Source organism: Calonectris borealis, chromosome 4 (assembly GCF_964195595.1).
Source record: "Calonectris borealis chromosome 4, bCalBor7.hap1.2, whole genome shotgun sequence".
In the NCBI taxonomy this organism is placed as follows: Eukaryota; Metazoa; Chordata; class Aves; order Procellariiformes; family Procellariidae; genus Calonectris; species Calonectris borealis.
The window spans coordinates 69252062-69276163 of record NC_134315.1 but is presented as its reverse complement, the minus strand read 5'-3'; the positions used below and the strand labels follow the sequence as shown (position 1 = coordinate 69276163).

Below are 24102 nucleotides of genomic sequence, written 5' to 3'. Positions count from 1 at the left end.
ACACAAAATGCAGTTATTTGAGGGACTCCCTATTTCATTATGTGTCTTAGGAATAAAGGGATAAAGTTTGCCATCAATAACGCTGAACGTATCTGCTGAACCCCGCAGATTCCAGGGCATTAATAATTTAAACTCTTATGGGAATTTTGTCATGGTGGAGATAGGACTTGTCTGCAAACGGAGCTCAGGGGATGTTCAATATGATCTATTCTAGTATACACACACAATTGCTACATTTATCATGATGCAGAGGAAAAGAATGGTTCTTTCTTAAGGACTTCAGGAATGTTTCTTCTGTAATTTACACAATAAAACCTCTGAGTATTTGTAATAAAAAACCCCAGGTTCTAAAAAGATTCTGTCATAAGAATTATACTGAAAAGGTTTCTTCTCTCCCCGTCTCTATTCAATGGTGTTCAATGCATTATAAAACGGGATAGGAAGGCAGCAATCTAGCTCCTGATAGTAGTGTTGTCTATGCAAGATGCCACTGTAAGCACAGATACTGTATAAGATTATGACCTAAGCAGATAAAGCTGTGTGCTTAACTCAGATATTTATACTTTTAAGTGCAAATCTAACAGCTCTGTATGTAAAACGGTCAGTATGTGCACAACTACTAGATCTCAGTGCAAAAATCCCCTTTTGCACATGCCAGTGGTAAGTACAGAAAGAACACATCCTTTTGAGATGCTTGTGGTATTTGTGTAATACAGACTAAATTCAGGCATTTGTGCAATAGCTAATCTAAGGTAACTCTGGGTTTACGCTGTAACAAGTGTATTTGTGTTCTAATTTAGCATGAATGGTTTTCAACACTTTTGTTCTAGAATGGAAGTAAGCTCAGAAGCAGTTCAAAACAACTAGGCAGGAAAACCTTCCTTTCATAACCAAGCCCTAATTCTTAAAATATAATTTTCAGAAAAAACTTCAAAAACATTTCTGTCTGCATGCTTTTAATACACACACGTTGCACCTTCACTATGCCAGGCATGCACAACTCAATGTGCACCACAGTTCTGGAGTGGCAGAAGGACTGATGCTCCATTACAAAGCTCAGGTACTAGAGAAGCTAATGCAGTACTTATAAACCCAGGAAAGTACCTCAAAATATTTCTTTAATTTGCTAAATCTCCATTGAAGTAATATTTCAGTCAATGAATTTATAGGTGATCAGAAAGAAAATCCTGACGGCACAAAGCATGCCTCAGCATCTTAGTCCTGCTGATTAGCTTTTCACCATGATTTAAGATACTCCCTGTAAAACCTGGAGGATAGTGTCCAAAGGCTCTACAAGATTACTGCCCGATTATCCATGAAAACTGAATTCCCTATGAGTTCAGTTCAAGAACTTTATCATATAATGTCATAAAACAATTATTTTTCTGTTGGGATATTTGTAACAGAATCAGTCTGGAAAATCTAATTCAAAGGTTTATCACCATAGCAGCTTTTACTTGATGTTAACACCCTGAAGAGCTATGTTCCCTCCTCAGCTTAAACACATTATGTTAGCGTTGGCTCTCAAATGATTATGTGGACGAGGCATCCTGTATTCCTGATGATAAGAAGAAACCACGTGAGCGAGAACAACAGATAGGCAGAGGATGTGTGGCAATCACGCAGAGGGAATGTGCAGGACAGCTGTGGTGTCCGCACCCTCCTCCTGAAACAGGAGCTCCCAGGCAGGGGCTGCCTCAGGGCAATCCCAGTCCAGCCTGACCCACAACTTGCTGTTCTTCCTTCTGCACCGAAGCCAGCACAATCCAAGCACTCCCCAGAGATCTGCCAACCCTCTCTCACTTATGCTTCTCCAATGTACTGTCTTAATTTAGACCTCCCACTCTCCAAGGCTTTCCTGTCCCAGAACCCTTCTCCGTCACAAACCTCTTTTTAATCTGCTTGAACATGTCAGTGCTCGACTGAACTCTGATGACTGCTGGATCTCCCTCTTGCTAGTTCTCCAAAGATGAAGAAATGCCTCCTTACTCTGACAGAGCTTTACAAAATCCATGCACCAAGTATATAACCGAGAATTTAACTGGACAGCCTAGAGACAGTGACTACCACTGCGGCAAAACATACGCCTAGAAGTCTTAATCTATATCACGCTAATCTAGGGTGCTTGAACAGCTTTATGAAACAGATTGAGAAGATCATAGTGTTTTTTCTATCAATGATGTCCTTTTCTGCCCCTAAAAGAAAGCACAATAATTATCTGGAGGAGGCTGTATAGGGTTTTTAATAGCTTTTAAAATAATTCCAACAGCAAACAAAACAAGTTATACCTCCTCTCATATATTACAGACGATATAATTTTCTGTATATTATTTGATAACACTGGCTCGAGATGTCCTTAATACAAGTTCAGCTGGCATTGGACTGTGCTGTTGTCCAAATTAGCATGACAATTTTAATCCCAAGAGTTAAAAGAAATCAGATTGAAAAATAAAAAAGGAGGCAGCATAATGCTTTGCAAGCATTTATGGTGCAATAATTATGCCACAATTTGATGTAGTAGGACTCTGATAATATACTTTTCCAAATGTCTTTGGAGTGACGTATCCCATTTTGACAGATCTTTATGAATGAGGGGAGGATCAGCCCCCCACTAAATCTGCTTCATGCTAAGCAAACTGAGGTAGTAATGATGAAATTCTGTTTTAGTTCTCTGACTTGAATACGTATACACATTGATCGGATTTTGGAACTGGAAGACAAAATGGCAGACGGGCCAGCTTTCCTTGGAAGCCCACACTGTAATTAGGAGGGGACAAAAAAAAAAAAGAAAGAACAAAAAGTGCAGCAAAACCATACTTGTACTTTTTTTAACTGAATGACTAAGCTAAGCAATAAGGAAGTACTCTATAAATATTAGGCTTCATCTAGATTTTATTATTTTGCAAGCTGTTTGTGTTACAGTGATGCTCTTAGCTTGTCTTTTAACTACCTACCAAACATATGGAAAGCAATAGTAATAAATACATTTTACACATGAATTCATGTAACAGTTCTTTGTTGGGGACACTACACAGTTTATAGAATGAACTATCTGTAGTCTTTTGCTCTGCTTTAATTGGCCTGCAAAATAAGAAAGATGGATAGAAGCTGTTTCTCAAAGTCAATGACTAGAAAAATCTTACTGAAATGCTATACACGAGTTACGGCTAGAGTAAAATTGTTTGCTAACTACTTCATTACAGTGCATTATCTGTATTATGAATGCATCAAGTGGTCTTTCTGGGGACGTTATATGACTTCATATGATTTTGCACCCACTGTAGAGAACTCAATTCTGTAGCACAGGGAAAGATACAATGACCATCACTGAAGGAACAAAACCGCATGTCTCTAAGCACTAGTTATCAGAAATGAGAGAGAAATAGAGTTAAGTCTGGGTGCCTATGGGTAGAGGTGCATGGAGAACAGTGAAACATATGGGATTTATTTGTTGTTCTTATGAAGAAAAAAAAAAGTAGATACATGCAAAACACTTACAACCATTTATAGCCTTTTTAAATTTCGCATGACTGGTTTGCTAGCTGCATGCTGTCTATCTCCCAGGAAGCATTGGACAGACACTTGAATATCTGTTCCACTCATTACAACCAAGCTTTCTCAACAATATACAGGATATTTGCAGACTATGGACTAGCTCCTCCAGTCACAGCAGAACTGCTGCCAATGCAAATACCACACCCCATGAGCTGATAGATACAACAATATTGTCTATTTAAAAAAAAAAAAACACCAAACCAGTTCTTTCATGACAACATACTTTTAGAACTAGCAGATCCAGGGACAACTTACTAAGAAAAAAATCCTGCAAAAGCTGTCCTTTTCTTGCAATCATTCTAGGTGATGGAGGACAGCACCATGCCTGTTATTGTCTCCCTCGCTAGCCAGGTGTTAGACTACTGTGGGGATCCTACCACCCTCTTCTCACAACAGTCCGGAGAGAGAAGAAAATTGACTGTCCCTCGTCCTGAGCAAGGGCCTCAGTATTGCTCCTCACTTTAAGAGATTCTATCTCCCAATCCACTTCCAATTCTAATTTATCCAAGAATTAGACCTCTTACAGACTGATTACTAGCTCCAGGCACCTGATAAGTCATGACAAAATTAAATTCACAGGCTAGTACAGTTTATTAGCAGGTTACTGAGTTGCTGGAAGAAAAGAAAACACCCTCACCCCTCTCCCAATGCCGTCCTACCAAAACCCCAACAAGCTTCACAGCACCCACATGAGTAAGGCACCTGTACATCATGAAGCATGATGTTCCCATAAAGCCTATGAAGTCCAGAAAAGAATGACCTGTAAATTAACACCTTATACCACTTTGACAGGAGTGTGCTGAAGGACCAACCACAAATTTCCCAGTGTCTGAGGATTTGTACAGCAACACTACTAACATTCAGTCTCCTTCATTTATAGAAATTTTATTTATCCACAATTGTGTGTTTGTACTGCACATTCCTAAACACCTAATTGGCAAATAAACTTACGTACTCTCTTTCCACAGCAAAACTTACACAATGAAGCAAAATCTGTTAGCTGCTTATCATGTACTGTTAAAAATATTACAGGGAAAAAAACATCATAAATGCACAAGGACCTTCTCCGTAACTGCTGCACTATCTCACACAATAAAATTAATAATTTAACTATCTGAAACTTCACATGTGCAGGGTACTGCAAGTAGACCAGTGGCATTTTCACTTCAAATTTATATAGTCTTTAGTCAGTATACTTAATCTGCATTTCTAACACCTGCTTCAGTCAGCTGTGAAGTGCAATGTTATCTATAAAATTTTCTTTCATCTTTGTACTGTCCATCTAACAAAAAGTTATATGATGGTGGATAATTATTTGACTTTAGAAAGGATATGAAATTTTTCACATGTGTTTTGATCTTTTCTTGAAAGACATGCTCATATATTTGACATTCCATTTTATTAAAAGGTTTGAGTTTTTTTTAAAACCCTGGCTTTCACATTATTCATGTTATCTAATAATATGTAATATATTTCTCCTTCAAATAGTTAACATTCACTTTCCATACAGTAGTAAAAATGTGGGAAAGAAGCTAGACCACAATTAAGCAATGAGGCACGACAAGGTGTGCATTTTCAGGCCATTAGTACATGCCTCAAATGCACCAGGAGGAAGAAGCTAGAATGACTTTTCAGGTGGGCATCAACTCTAGCACCTCTATCATACCACAGTACAAAGTGATACATAAAGAGTACGCCGAGGGGGTAAAACCGCATGCAGCTTTCATCCAGTGGGTTTATGTCAGGCAAAAAAGCTGTTCCCAGTCATGCACAGTCTCAGTCAAATTAAACACTAGGAGAATAAAGGTATCCAATGAAAGCGTCCAATGTTGAGCTTTCAAGACATTGGTTGAAAACCAGGAGATAATATGAAACATGGCTTATAAATGTAGAAACAACATTGCATTGTCATACATACAAAATTTTCTATTTGACATGGGGTGGTCACCACATTTAGATACAAGTAAAAAGAATTATTTTTATTTGGATGTGAAAAATAGCGAATTTTCAAATGCTTCACCCTGTTAAAGCTCACATGCAGTCTTTTCGGGGTGTGACCCCACTTGTACAACATACTGAGTTTTTCATAGATAAAGTCAGATGATCATCTAGTCTGACCTTCTATCAACCAACAGGGAAAGGACATCATACAACCATTCTTGCAACAAGCCCTTACACTGGAGTTGACCAAGAAAGTACCTTCAGAAAATACTTTAGAAAAGGAATTTTGTGATACAATCTGTTTTAAAAAATAGAAGCAACAAATAAACAATTTACTTGTCATTACTGGAATGAAGAAGAAGGAAAGAAGATGCTGGGAATGTCATGCCAGAAAGGTGATAAACTGTATGAGCAAGCCTGGGTCTCAAGGCAGGTGAAGGCATTATCTCCAAGATGGTTTGGGTTTTGTTGGGGTGGGTTTTTTGGTTTTTTTTTTTTGGTTTTACATAAAGTCAAAATGAAAAATCTATTCCAATGACGGAACAGTGTTAAAAGAAGCCAGGTAATGACAGACCATTAACTAAAATATTTCTCCCCCTCCTTCACAATAACCGTTATTTCCAAATATGTGCCATTAAGGATGAAAGCTGTAGGTTGCTTTGATACTTTGAAAGAAGCTAAGGAAAAATAATAATGAAGGGAGCCTCTCGGCAACAACACAAGTACAGCCATTCAAAAAAATTCATGAACTACTGCTGTCTCATACTGAAGGGTCATGATGGTTTCCCCAAACTGCATTTTAAAAGGCCAACAATAAATAATAAACAAACACAAATTTCCAAAGGAAGTTCCAGTTTTATGATAACCATGCCTTCCTTGCTAGTTGAGTTAAAGACTTTGCGAAAGCTTTTGACCTAACCTCTGGCACTTCCATTAAGACAGTATTTGTCACCCTGACAGCATGGGGAATGGTTTCCAGCCACTCTGCTTATAGTAATAATGACGTCCCTCTTGTTTTTACCCCAAGAGACTGAGGGCTGCCAATTCACGGACTGCTGAGTTTTGAACAGGCACTGCTAGGTCAGATAGAGACGAACCACAGAAAAAACCCATCCAAATCCAGGCAGCGCTTTGACCTGTTCTGGGCCAAAAATCAAGAAGCTTGATAAATGAATGTGTTTGGGGTATTTTTCCTCCCCCAAAGAGTCAACTTAAGGTAAAAGAAAGTTTGCATAGAATGATATGGTACTGGTACTGCTGTTTGTAAGGGGATGTCACGAAACATGCATACTGCTTTCTGGAATTCAACTCTTGCTAGCTGCTGAATCCACATTTGGTGGACACAGGAGAAAGAGCTCCATGCTCCATTATGGATTATTGCATCCATGTAGGTGACTCCTCAGCATAGCAGACTGTATTTTATAACGAACACAGATGCCAGGTGAAACGACTCCTCCTTGCACCAGCACTAGTTCAAAGTGCTAATGAAGCAGCAAAAGACAAGGGTTTAAATACCCCTGTTCCAAATGAAGGGGTCATTTCTCTACACTCCCCCTCACCTCAACACACACTTTTCTCATGCAGGTGACTAAAAGCTGCAGGAGGGAAGATCATTGCTCCATTTCAATCAGAAGCTAAAACTTTGGGGGAGAAGATTAACAGTAGATTCTAAAAACATTTTCATTTCCTTTTGATTAATTTTTAAAAGGGAGGGAGAAAATTATCTATTTTATGCATTTCCAAATCTTTCTGCAGGGAACATTTGCCCTTAAATCAGGACAAATGACTACATGTTTGTGTACAACCACAGCCCCAGCAGTTTTGCTTCTTCTAGTATTAAAAGATACTACAGAGAGGGCAAAATAAAAACCGAATTCTCTTTCATACTGCCTCCCTTGTCAATTTCTCCTTCATGCACCAATCTCCCTAACCTAAAGAACCAGTAAGTTCAAACATTTGGTTCCCACAGACACAACTAATTATTTTCAAGAATTTTAAATCTCTTCTTTTACAAATTAATTGTTCAAAGTTTTGTAGTGTAAATTTTCACCTTTTTAAACAAAGCATGCAATTATTTCTCCAAGTATTTGTCAGAAACAAATACAGCAGCTTTTCAATGCAACCATTTTTTAAAACTAATTTCAAATAAGTGATATGACATCGTCCCATGATACAAACTTCAGTGACTTAACTAGAAGTCGGACATCGTGATCTTACTTTCTAACTAGTGATATTTCTTCCTGTTAATTTTACTTTCTTTGTCTTGGAGTAAAAAGACAGGAAACCGTTGCAAAACAGAAGACAAGAAAACATCACAAACTAGTACCAGGACCTTTTCAATATTATGATCTGCACACAAGTTCCGCCCTAGTGCAATTGTTTTTTTCAAGTCCTGACCATTAACAAAAAGTAAGCAAAACCAGAAAAAGTAGCCAAAACCAAATACATTCTTTTGACAAAAATGCTATATTTTCACAATAAAGAGGACAATAATGAATTTTACAAATGATGAAAAAAGTAATCTTTGACAACAAACTGATTTTATGCTAAAACTGTGTATTGGCACAGATGTGATTTACATACTAATCCAACAAATTGCCTGATTATATAATATTAAACACATACATTTCCTCCTCTAGATGTTCTCTAAATGGTAGTTACCAAAGATACAAACTCTTTTGACTCTGTTATTCATTAGCATTCATTTAAAATGGAATCAAGCTTTTTCTAAATTTCCAGTATTCAATTTCCATTAATAAGAGAGATGACTGTGTCATAGTCAGTCTGAGGGCACTTTCATTTCCAGTTTCCCCACACTATGTGATCAGAAGGAGTATGCCAGATCATAAAATTTAAGGTACTTTGAATGCCCAGTTTTAGCTCCTGAAACTTCACTTCCTTCTACTTTGCAATTCATAAATGACAATTGGACTGGAAGAATAAAGCTGCTTGAACTCTCGCGCTATCTTTCTGATTTGCAAACACCCTGCCTCTCAATCTTCTCCAGCAACTTCCACTTTTGCTGCCTGTTTTACTAATTCAAGAAATGCTACTGCACATATATCCTCAGCTATTTCTTTCCCTGAGAGCCTGTTAATCCATAAAACCAGTAACAATGAGAGAGGAGGGGACTCAATGTACCGCCTCAAAAGCAGTCACCAAGTACCACGCCAAGCAAGAGCACTAGATGGGGTTGCTGACCAAAAAAGTAGGTGCAAGAAAAAATACTCCCTATTGTTAGCTGTCATATGAGGAAGTGGAAAAAGCAGAGTACCCAAATATATTTATCTTTAAAAAGATAGTAGCTAATTATTTTTGGGTTGCAAAGAGAATACAAGGAGATACATTTAATGGCCTACTTATTGCTACCTTTAAATAAACTTTTTTTGGAAGAACTGACTGCTTGAGTCCCATAAGTCCGAGGAAGATGAATTAAATGCTCAGTAGCAAAAGCTAATAGGAAAACTAAGAAAGCACTGAGACCAGCTACAGCCCACACAATTTATAAACATTTGACAGCCAATAGTTTCATTTTTTGTTATTATGTAGACTTCAATGCATTTTCATCTTAGCCATTGAAAAAAAAAATACAGGCACTAATCACTGGCCTTCTAGAGGATACTCTTTTCTGAGAACTTAATAGCACATTTTCTTTTCTCTTGATTACTGTTACCTATCCTCCTCCTCCCTAACGTTTCAAAGATAACCAACAGCAGGGCTGTTATTTGTGAACTGGTTCTCGGGCAGTCTGCGCTGGCTGGCCATGTAAATCCCTATTGACTTCACTGCTCTTTTCAAATCGACTGTGTCATCAGACAGACCACACATCATCTAGGTGTTATAATACTCAGATTTCCAGTTATCCCCCTATCTGATTTCTCTCGGTCCCTTGGCAGCAAGATCTCGTTTACTTCATTTTAACTTTCTGACGATCATATCTTTATACTTACTCCTTTTTTATTTGAAAGGAGTTCGGCATTACTCATAGACAAGCGGACTTTTTTTTATTTTGTAAAAAATTCTGCATCTGTTTCTAACTGACACTCACTCTGTCAGTTTGGCTTTTGGGGATGGAGGGAGAGACAGAAGGGGGGGGGGTATGGGTGCACATGCCTAGCCATCCCTCAAAATAATCACCTGTACCAAGGGCTCTTTTCTTAAGCCCACACTAACAGGTCTCTGTCACAGTGAGCTTTGTTACTCTGCCTTGCTTGTACCAAAACAGTACAAGCTAACTCAAACTTACATATCAAACTGAGCATGTATACATTTGAAGCACAAATATGCAGTAAGAGCGAAGGCCTACACATTTTAAAATGTTACTTGGCAGATCTGGAGATAGCTGATGATGCCCAAACTTACACTGAGATTTCAAATCAAGCTAGCAGAAATCAAAATGAGGATGTTAAATAACAATGAGAGAACTGAGCACCAGCCACAAAATAAGAGAAAGTTAGAGTAAGGCAACATAAGTGGCTCCCAAGATTATTTAAATTCCACGGAATCCAAACTCTTCCTGCCAGGTACACAATATCTGGTCTAAAGACTCGCTGCTGCCGAGATCTGCCGATCCCTTCCACTCATGCAAAAACCCACCCGTCAAGGCTGAGGTGGCTTCCCAAGTGGCTGATTAACAGGAGAAGAGAATCCCCCTGCTCAGGATTTTGAGAACTATCCGAATCAAATTCGGAGCACAGACCAGCAGCAACACTGTACTGCTTCACAGAAGAAGAGACCACTTCTAAGAGTGCGGTGACACACCATAAAGCAGCTCCGCTTTGAAATTAAACAAGACTGAATCTAGAATTCAGCACCTGTTGTGAACAGACTTCCTGGCAAGATTTTCTTCTAAACAGCTAGCACAGTAAAAAGGGAATCCCAGATGACTGTTCTGCCCCTTTTCATACTGCAGAGTCACAATTAAGAGGGAACAAAGAGGTATACAAACATTTGCCTGATTTTAGAAAAATATTTACAATGTTTGTGCTAGAAATAATTAAGCCACATAAGGATATTTATCCTAGAAATAACTAAGATAAAAAAGTGATAATAAAAAAAAAAACCCAAAATAAACCTAAACCATTCAACATCCATTAAGGTAAAATAAAGTAAATAAACTCAGCCAATTGGTTATTTCCATATGGGTGGATTTCTTTAAATAGTAATGAAATCATTGCTAAAAAATCCATTGTTATTAAAATAAAAAAGTTGGCTCAGCCTACCAAAATTAGATTTGTAAGTTGCTGGTCATTCCCATAATTAAATCTGTGTCACAAATTTGCAAGAAAAATGGACACTATGACTAATGCATTTACTTGCTGCACTAGTGCTGTCAGGCTGTGTAAATCATTATGCCCGCTAAAGCAGAGTAGATAAGAATTCCATACATTTTCATTAACCAACTAGGCTTTGTGTATATGTGAGAAGCTAACTTTCACATTCCCTGCTAGCTTTAGCTTTCATTTGGATGACAATGTAAATAAAACACTAGCCTTGATTTGATTAGCCAAGTGGCTGCTCCAAAAATTATTTGAGTTTTTGAACATGAACCAGCTCTGTCCCCCTGGAAATATAGTCAGATAAAACAACAAAACCATACATACTTAATTTGGACAAAGGAGATTAATGAAATGATGGGCACATGGAACAGGTTCCATCCTTCAGACTGACTTATGTAGCCTGGACATAGGCCTTATTTCATCCCATAGGTTTCAATAGAAGAAGCAAAGCTAATCCAAGACAGCATCATAAGAAGTCTCAACCAACACTTTCATTTTCAGCTGCCCTTTGCTCTGACTTTTCAGGAATGCAATGGTCACCAGAGCAGAGTCCTTCAAATCCTCTCTTTTCCTCTTGATTTCTGTCATCACAGACCTTCAGATTTTGGTTACAGTTCTTTGTTTAAGGTGAAGCTGATGGCTGTTCCTTTCATACTTACTGTTCATAACCCCAAGGTACCAAAAAATCAGACAACATTCACTCACATCACAAGCTGGATACTCTCATGAGTTTCTGAGCCCACTGTCTCAAGCAGAAAGATTAATGAGAGGTGGAAAGAGATTAGATAAGGATGTTTCTAGTCTAGCAGTGCAGAGCACTTTGTGAGAACATCCTCTTCTAGACTTTGGCCCCTCTCCTTCCATGCACATGGCATTATATTGTCACTGCAAACTGAGTTTAGCTCTCAAGTGAGCACGTGTCTCCACTTCAGTTCAAGAACAGCCTCAATGACAGGCTATGCCCTGGTGAACTTAAAGCCAAAGAGCTGAGCCACCCAGGCAAACACCATGGAACAGTCATCAGCACAGCATGTTTTGCAGTATCTTGCCTACTGCTCTGTGCTTCGGACATTAACAAGCATCATTTTTCTGTTGCAGCACAACTTTTAGAAGCAGATTAGAAATGCTTAGGAAGCATGGTAATGCATACAATGTTAAGAATCTCAGCAGACCCATACTTAACATCCCAGACGATTTCTTTAGCCCTTAGGTGCAAAAGTATCCTCTCCTACAAGTCGAAGCAGCTACATCAGTGCTATCTATCTCAGCAGATCCTAGCAGGCATTTGCATGCTTTACAGTAGCAACTTTGCTGATAACCAACCACCCAGTATTAGTAAAACACTAACAGATTTTATTAAAACCCCATTAAGAGGAAAAACTGAAATCACTTATTATGTTCCACAATTATTGTAAACCAAACTGTTTAAACGAGGGGAGGAGATAATGATATTAACTACCCAACTCAAAGCAATCCTCTGTGGTATGATTCTAAATATTCTCTTGGCTGAAATTTATGTAAATTGAATTCATCTATCGTTAGTTATTAGTAATCTAGCTACATAAAAACACTTTTCTGTAACAATTAGTTCTTTAAAACACTGTGTTTTAATTAGACCTGGGATATTATTAAACTAAGTGTAAATATGTACAGTATCATTCCATGCATTGTTTTGTCTGCATATTTATAGGACTTTGGTGGAGTTTAAAAGGAATTACCGTGCGGTTGGTTGGTAGTTTTTGTAAATCTCTTTACCAGTGAAAACACCTCCAAATGCTTAATCTAAGTGTATTTCTGCTCATCAAGACATGTTTGACACTTCTACATTTTGCGTATCACAGTGTGTTCCTTTTCATCTGAATAAGCCTATCTCAGTATCATTCTAACATTATGCTGAGTCTTTTCCTGTAGACATTCCACAGTTTATTTTAATTTAACCTCTAAAGGACCATTTCCTAGCCTAAAAAAAAAAAAGAAAGAAAGAAAAAGAAAAAAGAAGAAAAAGAATCAAAAGCATAGCACATCTTTCAGCCCTTTTAAATCAGCTTGCTTCACACTATCATACACCGCCCACAGGGCATAGTCTGAAAACAGATAACATACTGTCCTCCTGGCTTTGTCAGGGCTACACGCAACCACAGCAACCCACCCGTGTGCTACACACTGTAAGACAAGGAATATAAGAAAAATTACAGCCTTGCCAATGATCAGATTCTTCCAAATTATCTCCAGGATATGTATATGGTTATGGTCACAAAGGTATATAACTACATCTAAGCCTACCCACAGACGGCACATCATGAGACACTAATAAGAAAAATGCAAGTGTGATTTAGATTCATTATGAATTAAAGATACAGGAAATAGGATCTCCACCTATAGCCAAGCGCGTAAGTTAGGCACCAATATAAACTAATGGATTTCCAAAAACACCACCAGGACCTTCCATTATCTTCTCAGAAACAGGCCAATTATTTTCATATTTTATAGAACAGTTTTGACTTCAAACAAGTGTGTGTGTATATATATATTTAATGCTTCACCAGTTGTTCATGGAAAGCTTACAAAGTAAGTGACCACACGCTAGTGACATTCGGGAGCCACTCAATTAAAGGCCATGTAGACCTACAGCACTGTGAAACTGGTAAACAACTCTGGCTACTTATTCCAGTCCCTGGCCTATTATCACACCATTGCATTTTCAGTCATAGGGTTCATCCTATCAACTGCATAACTGGAAAAGTTTGTAAGAGCAAAGCTTTCAGTAAACATATTTATGATTCATTTTCTGTCATACATACGTATTCCCCACATAACCATGATTTCAAACTAGGATACCACAATAAGTGTCTAAGTGTTTGTATATATTTGTGACTTAATAGTGGCCACTTTCTTTATAATTTTATTTTTTAAAAAATCAGTAATTAGAAAAAAATCAGCTGGTATTGTGGTTTGATTCTAGCTGATCTTTAATATTTTTGAAAAGCCTTTCCTGGGAATTTTTTAACAAGAATGCTTACTGCAATGCTGCTCCAAGATTTCCAAAAAAGTATGAAGTGAATAAGAAGTGAAATGAGGTAATTATATGTAAATGGAACTTTCCAATGATCAGTTCATGGAACTAAGATCAAAACCAAAATCAGGACTATTACATGAACACACAAACTAGCTCTGCTTCTTTAACTGAGATTTCTTCAAAGAGCTACAAACAGTTCTAGAAATTAAAATATGTTTACGTTGCTTTACTAGGAGCCGGCATCGTAGTCAGATGCTCTGGGGCCTAAATTCTTATTTGAAGTCAAAAGACATTCTCCTAATGACAGCTGAACTGAGGCCTTTGGGTATTCACGGAAACCTCCTGAACTGAAAGCTAGGGACAGCAGAGAAACTGGAGCTCGTGCCAAGCAATGAGAGAAAATGCCACGCGCATACACACACTTAAAAGTTGCTCTAACACTGGGATTCCACAGTTTGAGGCAGAAAGTACCTTCTTCCCATTGGAGGAGAACATGATAGGTGACAAAAAGGAACAAGTATTTGGGAATCGGTATTTTAAAAACGTGAATGGTCATCTATACCCACAAAACTTACATCCACCCTCCTAACTTTATCCTGGTCCCTCAAAAAAGCAGCAACACAATGCATAACTTCAAAATGCCATGCCACTTTCTCTCTTGGCAGTACAACTTTACACACCTAAACTCCCAAACTCCAGCTTTTCATAAACCAAATATGCACGAAGTGAGTTATTTTGTACTTGCAGTTCTGATTTTAATTTCCTAATCTGAATTCTTTTGTCATTCATTCATTTGATACATCATAGTCCACTTTATGGGGACACAAGACTGGGATCACAAATGCACACTTCTAAACATGCACAAATATTAGTAAAGAAGAACAAGTTCAATTATTAGCTGCCTAAATAAACAAAACAGTTACAGTAGCTTGCCTACATACAGACTAATTTGTGTTTAATATTCATTAATGTCTCTCTAAACAACATATCAATAAAAGAAATCTATTCTTCCTTTCTTCATAAATACATTTATTTAGTGTTCTTTACAGTGTCCTTTGTGAATCTTTGTAGACCACCAGGCCCACAAATACTGTTTTAGCTTTTTACAGAAATGGTTATATTTCCAGCTGGATTGATTGCTTTCCCATATCTAGCTATTTCAGTATGTTCCTCAGAGACATTGAGTGGCTTCACTGACAGTGAAATATGCTAAACAAATGACATGTCACTGAGTAAATTAGCATCTACTCTCTGATCAGCTGGGTCATGTTTTCTTTTCAAAATCCATGGCCTCTTGATAGAAAATAATGAGTATTTGATGGGCCTTATTAGAAAAATCAATATATTGATGCCCATGTCTGAAACATCTGCATAACAATAGATTCTGTTAACCCATTAAGGAAAAAATTAAGATGTGTTTACACATTATTAATTTACCATGAGCAGAGACAATTTATTCACTATTTTTCTCAAGAGTTTAGCAAAAAGAAATTTTAGCATCTGTATTTAATGGCATGGTGACATAAATTGAAAGATGATTCAAATTTTTGCCAGCTAAGTGAACAATTCCACCAACACTGGTGTGTTTGTATTTTTCAAATTAATGATACTGTTAAAAACAAGACTATTAAAACACTTGCTATAAATACTGCATTACTTACCAAAAAACTTCCAAAAGCGGAATTAAATATAGCAGCTGCCTGAAAAGAGAAAAAGATAAATATCACCAATGGTAAAATAGCTATAGTACAAGAACAAAATGTTATTCCCCCGCCCAACAAGCTATTAGATTCTCCAAATACACACATACACAGAGACCATTAGGCAGTTAGCTACTGCTTAAAAAATTGCCAGTGGCCTGTAACTTATGAAGACTGATAGGTTCTAGTTTATGCATTCATAAATAATGTGCTGAAACGGACAAAAGCAGGAGGAGAAGGAAATCGTTGCTCGTAGACTTAAGAGGAATATCCACAAGAACTAGGAATATTACACAGAAACTTGGTCTCACTGCTTTTGCTCTAATTTGCCAGAAACATTTTTAGATATTGACCTATTAATTAAAATAAATATAATCTGATTTAACTAATAATAAAGTATTGACAAATTCAGAAGTTTCTGTAGTCTGACCAACAAATTTAAAATAGGAACAACAAAAAAAAACAACAAAAAAATCCCACAACCACCCCACGCTTCTGAGGCCAAAATGTCTAATCATTACTTTTTACTCCATGGTCTTTTAAAATAAGAAAATAAACAATTTTGATAATGACTTTAGAAGTGTTTGTGCTTACCTAAATATCCAGGAAATACAAGGTAGCAGTATTATTTCTGAACATTAACTCATTAAATTCCAGGAAATTAAAACTTGAGTCTTGAATACCCCAATTACCAAGAAAGAACAGAAACTCTTGTATGGCATCCAGTCTGATGATGAAAAGCCACACAGCAAAGGTAAGAGGCAAGGGAGGAGGGAAATCTACCATTTACATGAAGATTTAGAGTAGAGCCAAATTAATCACCCTGGACACTTCCAGCCACAGATTAATAACAAGTGGATGCTAGCGAGTTTAGCAAGTTTGAATAAAGTCCAAAATCAGGGTAGGAGCTGTAGCTGAACCTGCCTTCTGCTCCATAAGAGGATGCAATGAAAATGAATGGGTAATGAGATCCTTGGCTCTAGAGAGCTTAGCTTTCTTATTCAAGTTCATAATTAATTCAAAGCTTTGATAATTTCATTAGATTCCTCCTCTGCTGGCCCTATCAATAAAAGATGGCACTGGACCGCAGCTCCTCAGCGGCCCAAATACAAAAACAAATGCAGACTGGGAAACCTTTGCTGACTTGCTTACTAACAGGGACAATGGCATATGGCACTCCATGTTGCGGAGGGAGCATCTGAATAGATACAGCTAAATAAAACATTATAGTTGACAGTTGTAAACTACAGTAACATATTTTAACACCTCTTCCCCATCAGCATTCCTTTTTTGAACATAAAAAAAGAGGCACAAGTCCAAACAGCTCTTCTTGCCAGAGATCACAGCTGAAAGCAAGAGTGAGTACCACTTAAAACAATTCTTCAACAAGTGTGAATTAAATCAGGATTTTCTACTTGTATTTGAAGCTGTGCAGCTGATACTTTCATGTGGCAAGAGAGAGACACATTACACCCATGCACACAATCCTACTTGCAAGGGATCATTTTCAGTACCGAATACTGAAGACCTTGTAGGTATCTTTTGTTAATATATCCCTCTTAAGGTTCCTATTATCATTATATTAAAAAACCCATCAGGTTTATCAAGTCTCTTTGGTATTTGTTGGACATGTGCCATTCTTTTACACAACTGATTGTTTTTGATGACTTCAATCTGATAAAGATGCAGAAAGCTCCCTTTTATTACATCCTGCCTCTGAATCCGTGAAGGAGGATCTAGACTTCCGTTTTTAAGCACACGTAAAGATCTCTTCCTTGCAAAACAGTCTTCACTATATAAAACAGTGTAAATCAACTGTTAAGATCTGAAAGACAGAAGCATCTGGGCTCCACTTCCGCACCAGAAGGCTGGGAGGAAACTTAATGGTCCCCTCCTCCCCATGCAGATTTTGTGCGCAGAGCGACAGCTACATTTTTGTCTGCTACAAAGAACCGTAACACTCACCCTCCTCAGGAAAGCTGGTGAAGTCCACATAAAATGGATAGAGAGCATAAAAACTAGCCCTTCCCTCCCTAACATGCTAAACTTACCGCCCTGTCTCAAAAAGTCCTACCAGAAGCTGGGTTCAGGCCAGGCTCCGCTTACAGTGCAGGTGAGCCTGCCAGACCACGTCTAGTGATGCAAGAGCAGTAACTCCAGTGCTAGACAGCCCTCAACCGTTTTCCTGGTCATTTCAACAACGCACAAAGAAGAAACCAGTAGCTGGCAGGAACCAATACACTTAGGAGGACACTATGCATCTAGTTTTAGCCACATCAATGGCTACCAATCCTGATGTGAGGATCATCTAGAGACATTAAATTTTTTTTACTTAAAATACACTGCAATTCCACTTCCAGGAGAAATTCTGTACCTGGAAAGGTGGTAAGGAGAGATACTAGATGGTTCTGGTGGTATATATTTTGGTTATCAACAAACTTTTCTTTCTTCTTTCCTGACCCACCAGGAAGATTTCTGGTTTTTTTTTAATATTCTCAAGCATATAATAGGTACTAAAACAACAATCTTGGACAAATTTTACGCTTCAGGTCATGTGCAAAAGTCACAATTCACGACTGATCCAGGAGTACATGAGTTTGCAATTTTTAATTCCCTTTCTCCAAAGTGTCAGAAATTGTCTATGGCAGATGATTAAACACTCATTACAGGCAAAAGAAGGAAAAAAAAAATCAGGAAGACCACAAATTAAGCTATTATCATTCAGATGATTTGCCTCAGTGAAGGAGGACTTATAAATGTTGATTACTCTATTTGCAGTTTTCTTTATAAACATTTCTCCTGCAAAATAAATTTAGAAGTAAATTTTTTTCATACCCACAAACCTGGGGCTTGTATTTGTGATTCTGGTTCAGCTTAAACAAACCAGTAGTAAACTGAATCAACTTCTCCAATTTGTAATTAAACGTACCTAGTAGCGTGACCCTATAGAATTTAAACACTTTGTGTTTCCAGCTCCCTTCTATCAAGAGGGATAATATTGCCTACATACCTCACAGGGCATTGTCAAAATTAATTCATTGCTTAAAAAGCACTCTGAAATCCTTAGAGGGATGATACAAATAAAACATTAGTGCTGACACATGATACAGCTAGGCTCTTCATTTGCTATTTGAAACATTTATTAGTCACTATTATTGTATAACTTCTTTTAGTGTTTGCTCCTTTTGTGTTTCAACAGATATTAGACTGTCTGCAGTCAGTTTATATGAAACAATAAAACACGAAAACATTTAGATGTCCTTATAATACTCCAAGTTCAGATTTGCATGTGTTTGCAGACTGTTCATTGCACTTACCATTAATATGAGGGGAGAGTTCTCTATAAAATCAATGGTAGGATCCTTTCGAAAGGTAAATGCATAGCCATGTATTGAAATGCAAGGTCAGACCACATTCAAAAGCAGCAGTAGTAACAACCAGACCAATTATTCAAGTTTACATCAACTCAGAGACAACAAAGACTGAAAGTCACTGCCAGTACTCTTAACAGGGCTAGTACAGAAGAGCATGTACATCTCCACTTGAGTTTAAAATAGTACACACTAGCTCCACTAAACAACAAATTTACTTAATATTAAGCAGGTACAATTTCAGACAACTTAGTATGGCGCTGAGCTTGAGGGAACTCACTCTTGCTGGTCTACATTTCCAGGGAGGAGCACTTTCAATGAGAAGTAACCACCTCTGAAGGAAACCTATCTGGCAGTACTTCGCAGGAACTTTTCTCTTCCCATACCTGAGACTAGCGCAAAGCTTCAGCCCTTCATCTCCCACCTTATCCTGGAATATATGTTCGGAAAACACTGCTAAGATTTGTAGCAGTGACAACAACAAGATCCAAGACAGTCCTCATAGCAAGAAAGGCTAGTAAAAGACAGAAGAAAAAGGCAAAGCCACAACCAAGGGGCTGAGCATTTCCCCACGGGTGGATACCCAAATGCAGCAGCAAGTACACGCAGCATTCAAGTACATGTAACTGGGCAGCAAATCAAACAAGCATGCTACAGTTTCGATAGCATTAAATACAGAATACATTCGGAACTCTGTTCCACTTCCTTTTATTTTGGTATCAAACTAAACTATCTTGGAATTTTTTAGACTAGATATCTTTTGATAATAATGTAGCAGGACCACATTAAAGAAGAGGGAAAGATACACTGGCAACATTTGGAACACCTGGGTCAAAACCCAACATTTTATCATTATCGGCAGGATTCGAATGAAGTTGTTACGCACAACTCAACTGGAACTACAATTTCCTTTACTGCAGAGATGCAGGGAAACAACAGTGCCTCGTAGCTTTGTATGTGGACCATATAAAGAAGTAAAAAGGCTTTTTCACCAATATGTATATATTTTTTTAACACTAAAATGTTTGATTCTTGAGTGTAATTTGGTACCCTTTAGGGAGGTAACCTTCCTAACTGTACTTAACCCTACGCTTACACAGGACCTGCATCCCCCAGGCACCCCACAGCTGAGAGAGCACATGCTATGCACACTAGGACCTGTCTGGCCCAGAGTTGTCCCCACTCTGTGGAAAGGACATTCCAGGGCCAAGGCCGGAGATGCAGAGTAATGAAACTAAATGGCCTCAAACGCTTCAGAAGGAAGCGGCTTGGGCACCATACAAAGCTGCTCTGTGTATGCCCGCAATTACCTGCGGTTAAAACCTTATCATTTTCAGACATGCACTAGTGGGATATACAGCTCAAGTACCAGGCATAAGACTAAATATCCTATTCAACACACATGGCACAATAAAGAAGAGGGAAGATCTGCAGAAAGACAAGGACTCTAGCAGTACTACTGCAGTAGAGGGCAGAGAACACAATATGGTAGTATAACATTTTACAGTGTCCATGTTATTAATGCAGAATTTAATAGATCCACATCTCCTATTTGACAGGGAGAAGAAAAAAAAAATCTGAGGGGAAAAAAAAAAAACAAACTGAAGAAAGTGATGGAAATGGTTTGACCAAACAGGACAGAAAAGGAAATTTTATCTACCCAAAGAGATCAGTGTAGTTCGAGAAGGTGGAGGAAGAAGGCAGGACGTCAGAAGTAGCTTGAATGAGTCGGCAGAGTCCCTTTAAACAACTCCTTGAATCTCCTATTTAAAAATAAAATCTCATGTGAGTGTTACCGCAGCTCATGTCTTAACTGCTGTTTCCATTAATAAGATGTTACAGCTCTGTAGAAAGCTATTTGCCACAGCACTGTTACTGCAAACAGAATATAAATATACCTAATAAGGTTTAATCTGTGTTGCTGTTCATAACTATTCATCTGAGTTCAGACAGGAAAAAATATATATATTCAAGTTCCTGGTTTTGAGCACCAAATTGAATCAGGTGTCCTCTTCTCTTAAGAAAATTAAGTTGCTTTTGTGCAAGAGTGTTTTAATGAGAACAGAGCCTGCCGACATTGATAAATGGGAATGACACCAGAGAGAGCATGTAAGCAGGACAATATGTGCATGTTACAGTCTTACAGGCTATTTTTCACTGACTATCCTGAATGACTTCGCTGTTTCTTAAGGGGCCTATTAATCTCAAATTTAGTTATTACACAACGTTTATTTGAACATATATTCTGTGGATGATGACAGTTAATAAAGGAAATCTTTTACAAGCTGTATTTTTACATATTGTTCCAACTGCAGCTCCCAGTCATTCTACTGTATTGATGGAATAACCTAGTTATGATGCAGCTTTAAAAAAGGCACATATATTCAGATTCTTTTCTAAGCATATGGGGACTCTTAAATAACTGTTAAAATGCATATAAAAATCCTTCTACAGCATGACAAAAATAAAAGAGGTAGTGTTAACTGCTCAACAAAATCTCTGGCTGCACAGTTGCCCCCTCAAAGGCAAAGCACGTGCCTTTTTAACACTCCAGCATCATCTTTGAGAAACAAATAGAGCCTAGATCTGACCCTTGGAGATGTATATACACTCCATATTGCATTCAACTGAAGTTGTAGTATGCACCTTACACATGAGTTTGGCCCCATGTGTTGTATATGTGATAGGGCACCTCAACAATGGTATTTCATTAAAAAAAACAAACAAACAAACCACAAAACCCCCCAAAAAACTCAATAAAAACAAAACAATACAAAACCAACCAAAAACCAGACTTTGATAACAACTATATTTTGAGTCCAAAGAAATCTTACAAAAATGGGAACTGATGTTTGAAAAAATCTCTTAAAACAAACACTGAATTACTCTAAATTTTTTAGTGGAGTGGAACTGTACACATAAGCTTACACTCTTAAAAAAAAAAAAAGAAAAAACACACAACACCAACCCCTCCCCCCCCCCCCCAAAAAAAAAACACCCTACACCCACCAACCAAAGAAATTCCAGAACACCAACAGAAAAACATACCAAGATATGGAGCAGATTATGTTTTTATCCACTGTCATGTTCCCTGTGGCCTAACACAATTTGTTGACTGTGAAAAAGGTATCACCTAATGCCCAACCTGACTCAAGAGCTGTGCTGACAATATGAAAATATTTCTTTATTTCAACAATGTTCAATAACCATCAGTTTTATGGAAATGACACTGAAAAGGCACCAGAAAATGAAAACAGAATAACCAATATGCCGTTTGTTCGCATTTCAGCAGGGGAACGTCATCCAGAGAATCATGACCTCTAACACCTCGCTAAGCCGTGGATCCGAAGCTGCCCACACTACAGATTTGTTCCAGACTGGCTGAGGTTGCCATCACCTGAGTACAAGTTTGTGCTGCTTCAGTCAGGCTCAGCATTCTGCCACAAGCAGTGCACGGAAACAAGCTGGAGGCTCTGCTGGCAGAAAGTTATTGCCTCCTACCTCCTACTAGCCAAGTTCTTTCTGTTGAAAATCAGTTTTTCGCTCCCCCATTTTTGTAGTTCCTCATTACCATCACCGCCTGTTGGTAATAATATTTACAAATACAAAGCCATCCATCAAAAGGATGTCAAAAGGCAGGCTTTTTAGACACACTTATTTAGTGTATTTGGTGCTCTCTGTTGAAGGACTTCTCTGTTTCAGCAATACTGAGACAGAGAAAGAAAATGATCCCGCTTTCTTTCCTTTCGTTAGTGATGGTAACTTCTTTCTACTGTGAGCAACTGGCATGACTCAAGGGAGTTCTGGAGGGGCAGCATGGTATTTCTCCTTCAGAGGCAGTAGGAGATGAAGACTAAAAACCAGGAGAGTATATACCTTAAAGGTTTTTTTCCAGAATGTAAACATTTGTTAACAATTCAAATGGCCAACATTAAGCATTCAGATCTCAGGAACGTTTATGTGTCAGTCTGCAAATTTCCACCAATACTAACATATAGATTAGTAACAGGAAATCCATGTTGAGCAAAGGTTGGAAAGCAACACTGTCCTGTATGGCTGGATCATTTTACTTCAGATTACTTGTATAACCGAGCAGAACGAAAACAAAAGCCTTCGTCAACAGAAAGGAGGGAAGAACCTCTGTCATGAGTTGGAATGTCTATCTCTGCATTGAAAGAACCAAGACTTGGTCTCCTCAGGTACAGAAGAGATGAAATGCTTCATGAGACATAGTGCACAGTGCCTGACTAGCCCAGGCTATCAGCTGTACAATGCTTTGTCCATAGTTTCTTTGCTTTATCCTAAATGCCACAGATCCACCCATACCAGATGCTTATGTGGCTGTGTAGCATACAAAACTGGTGTGGTGCTCACAAGGCTTACCGGGGAAAAGGCCTATCTAGGCCCTATCCAGAAACACAAGTGTAGGCAACACACACCTCTACCCCTTCAGGATGCCAAGGTGAAGAGACATTTCCTCCTTCTAACAACCATGATCCGTTTCCTTTCGACAGTGAGAGGGCTGTCAGCAGAGACAGCCACCAATACTCTCATCTCATCCTTGTGTGAGACAGTCCTTGACCAGCCATACCCCAAGCCCAGCGGTACCCTGAAGCTATAGCTTAACCTTCCTGTCCTCCCATCAGCTGCGGAACAAAACACAAAATCACACTTGTAAGACACAGTGCCTTCCAGTGTTGGTTCCTACGTCACGCACCCCAATGGAGCAGTAACCTGAACATCTACAGTGGACTTTTGAATACCAATATGAATAAACAGAGGCAGTTTCTCTTCTTCTCTCTTCTACTTAAAAATTGTAAATGCAAATATTAAGATTACTACCCAGTGCCAGTATAAACATTCAAGCAAGCAGTAATTTAAAGCTGACAGACTCGTAACAAGACATGCTTTCTCATACTGAGTACATATGTGCATATCTATCCACAAACTCCATGCTCTAGCATCTGACTTACTCCTCACAAACTTCATACAGCTCTGCCATGCTAGAAAACTCTGGGTTCTTGGGAAGGCATATTGCCAAACTTTTTGTATGTATTTTTCCCCAAATGGAAAGCCCATTTCCATAATTTTCCTGGACATGGGGAAACAGAAGGTAACTTCCCCCTTCTACCTACATACTGTAAAGTATAAGTTTTAGCAGCCATACATTTGTGAAAGAGACCATGCTACACAATTAAGAGGTTAAAAAGGAAAGAATCTACTGACACTTTGCTATGAAA

The 24102-nt window shown here is 38.2% G+C and overlaps 1 protein-coding gene across 4 annotated transcripts in view; it reads right to left on the bottom strand.

Moving 5' to 3' along the window:
* SLC10A7 (solute carrier family 10 member 7) overlaps positions 1-24102 on the bottom strand; it is a 153991-nt gene that overhangs the window by 86188 nt on the left and 43701 nt on the right. For all 4 annotated transcript variants that reach the window (XM_075150013.1, XM_075150014.1, XM_075150015.1 and 1 more), the window contains one exon: positions 15453-15491. In XM_075150013.1, the coding sequence (XP_075006114.1) occupies positions 15453-15491 (39 nt within the window). The remainder of the gene's footprint in view (positions 1-15452; positions 15492-24102) is intronic.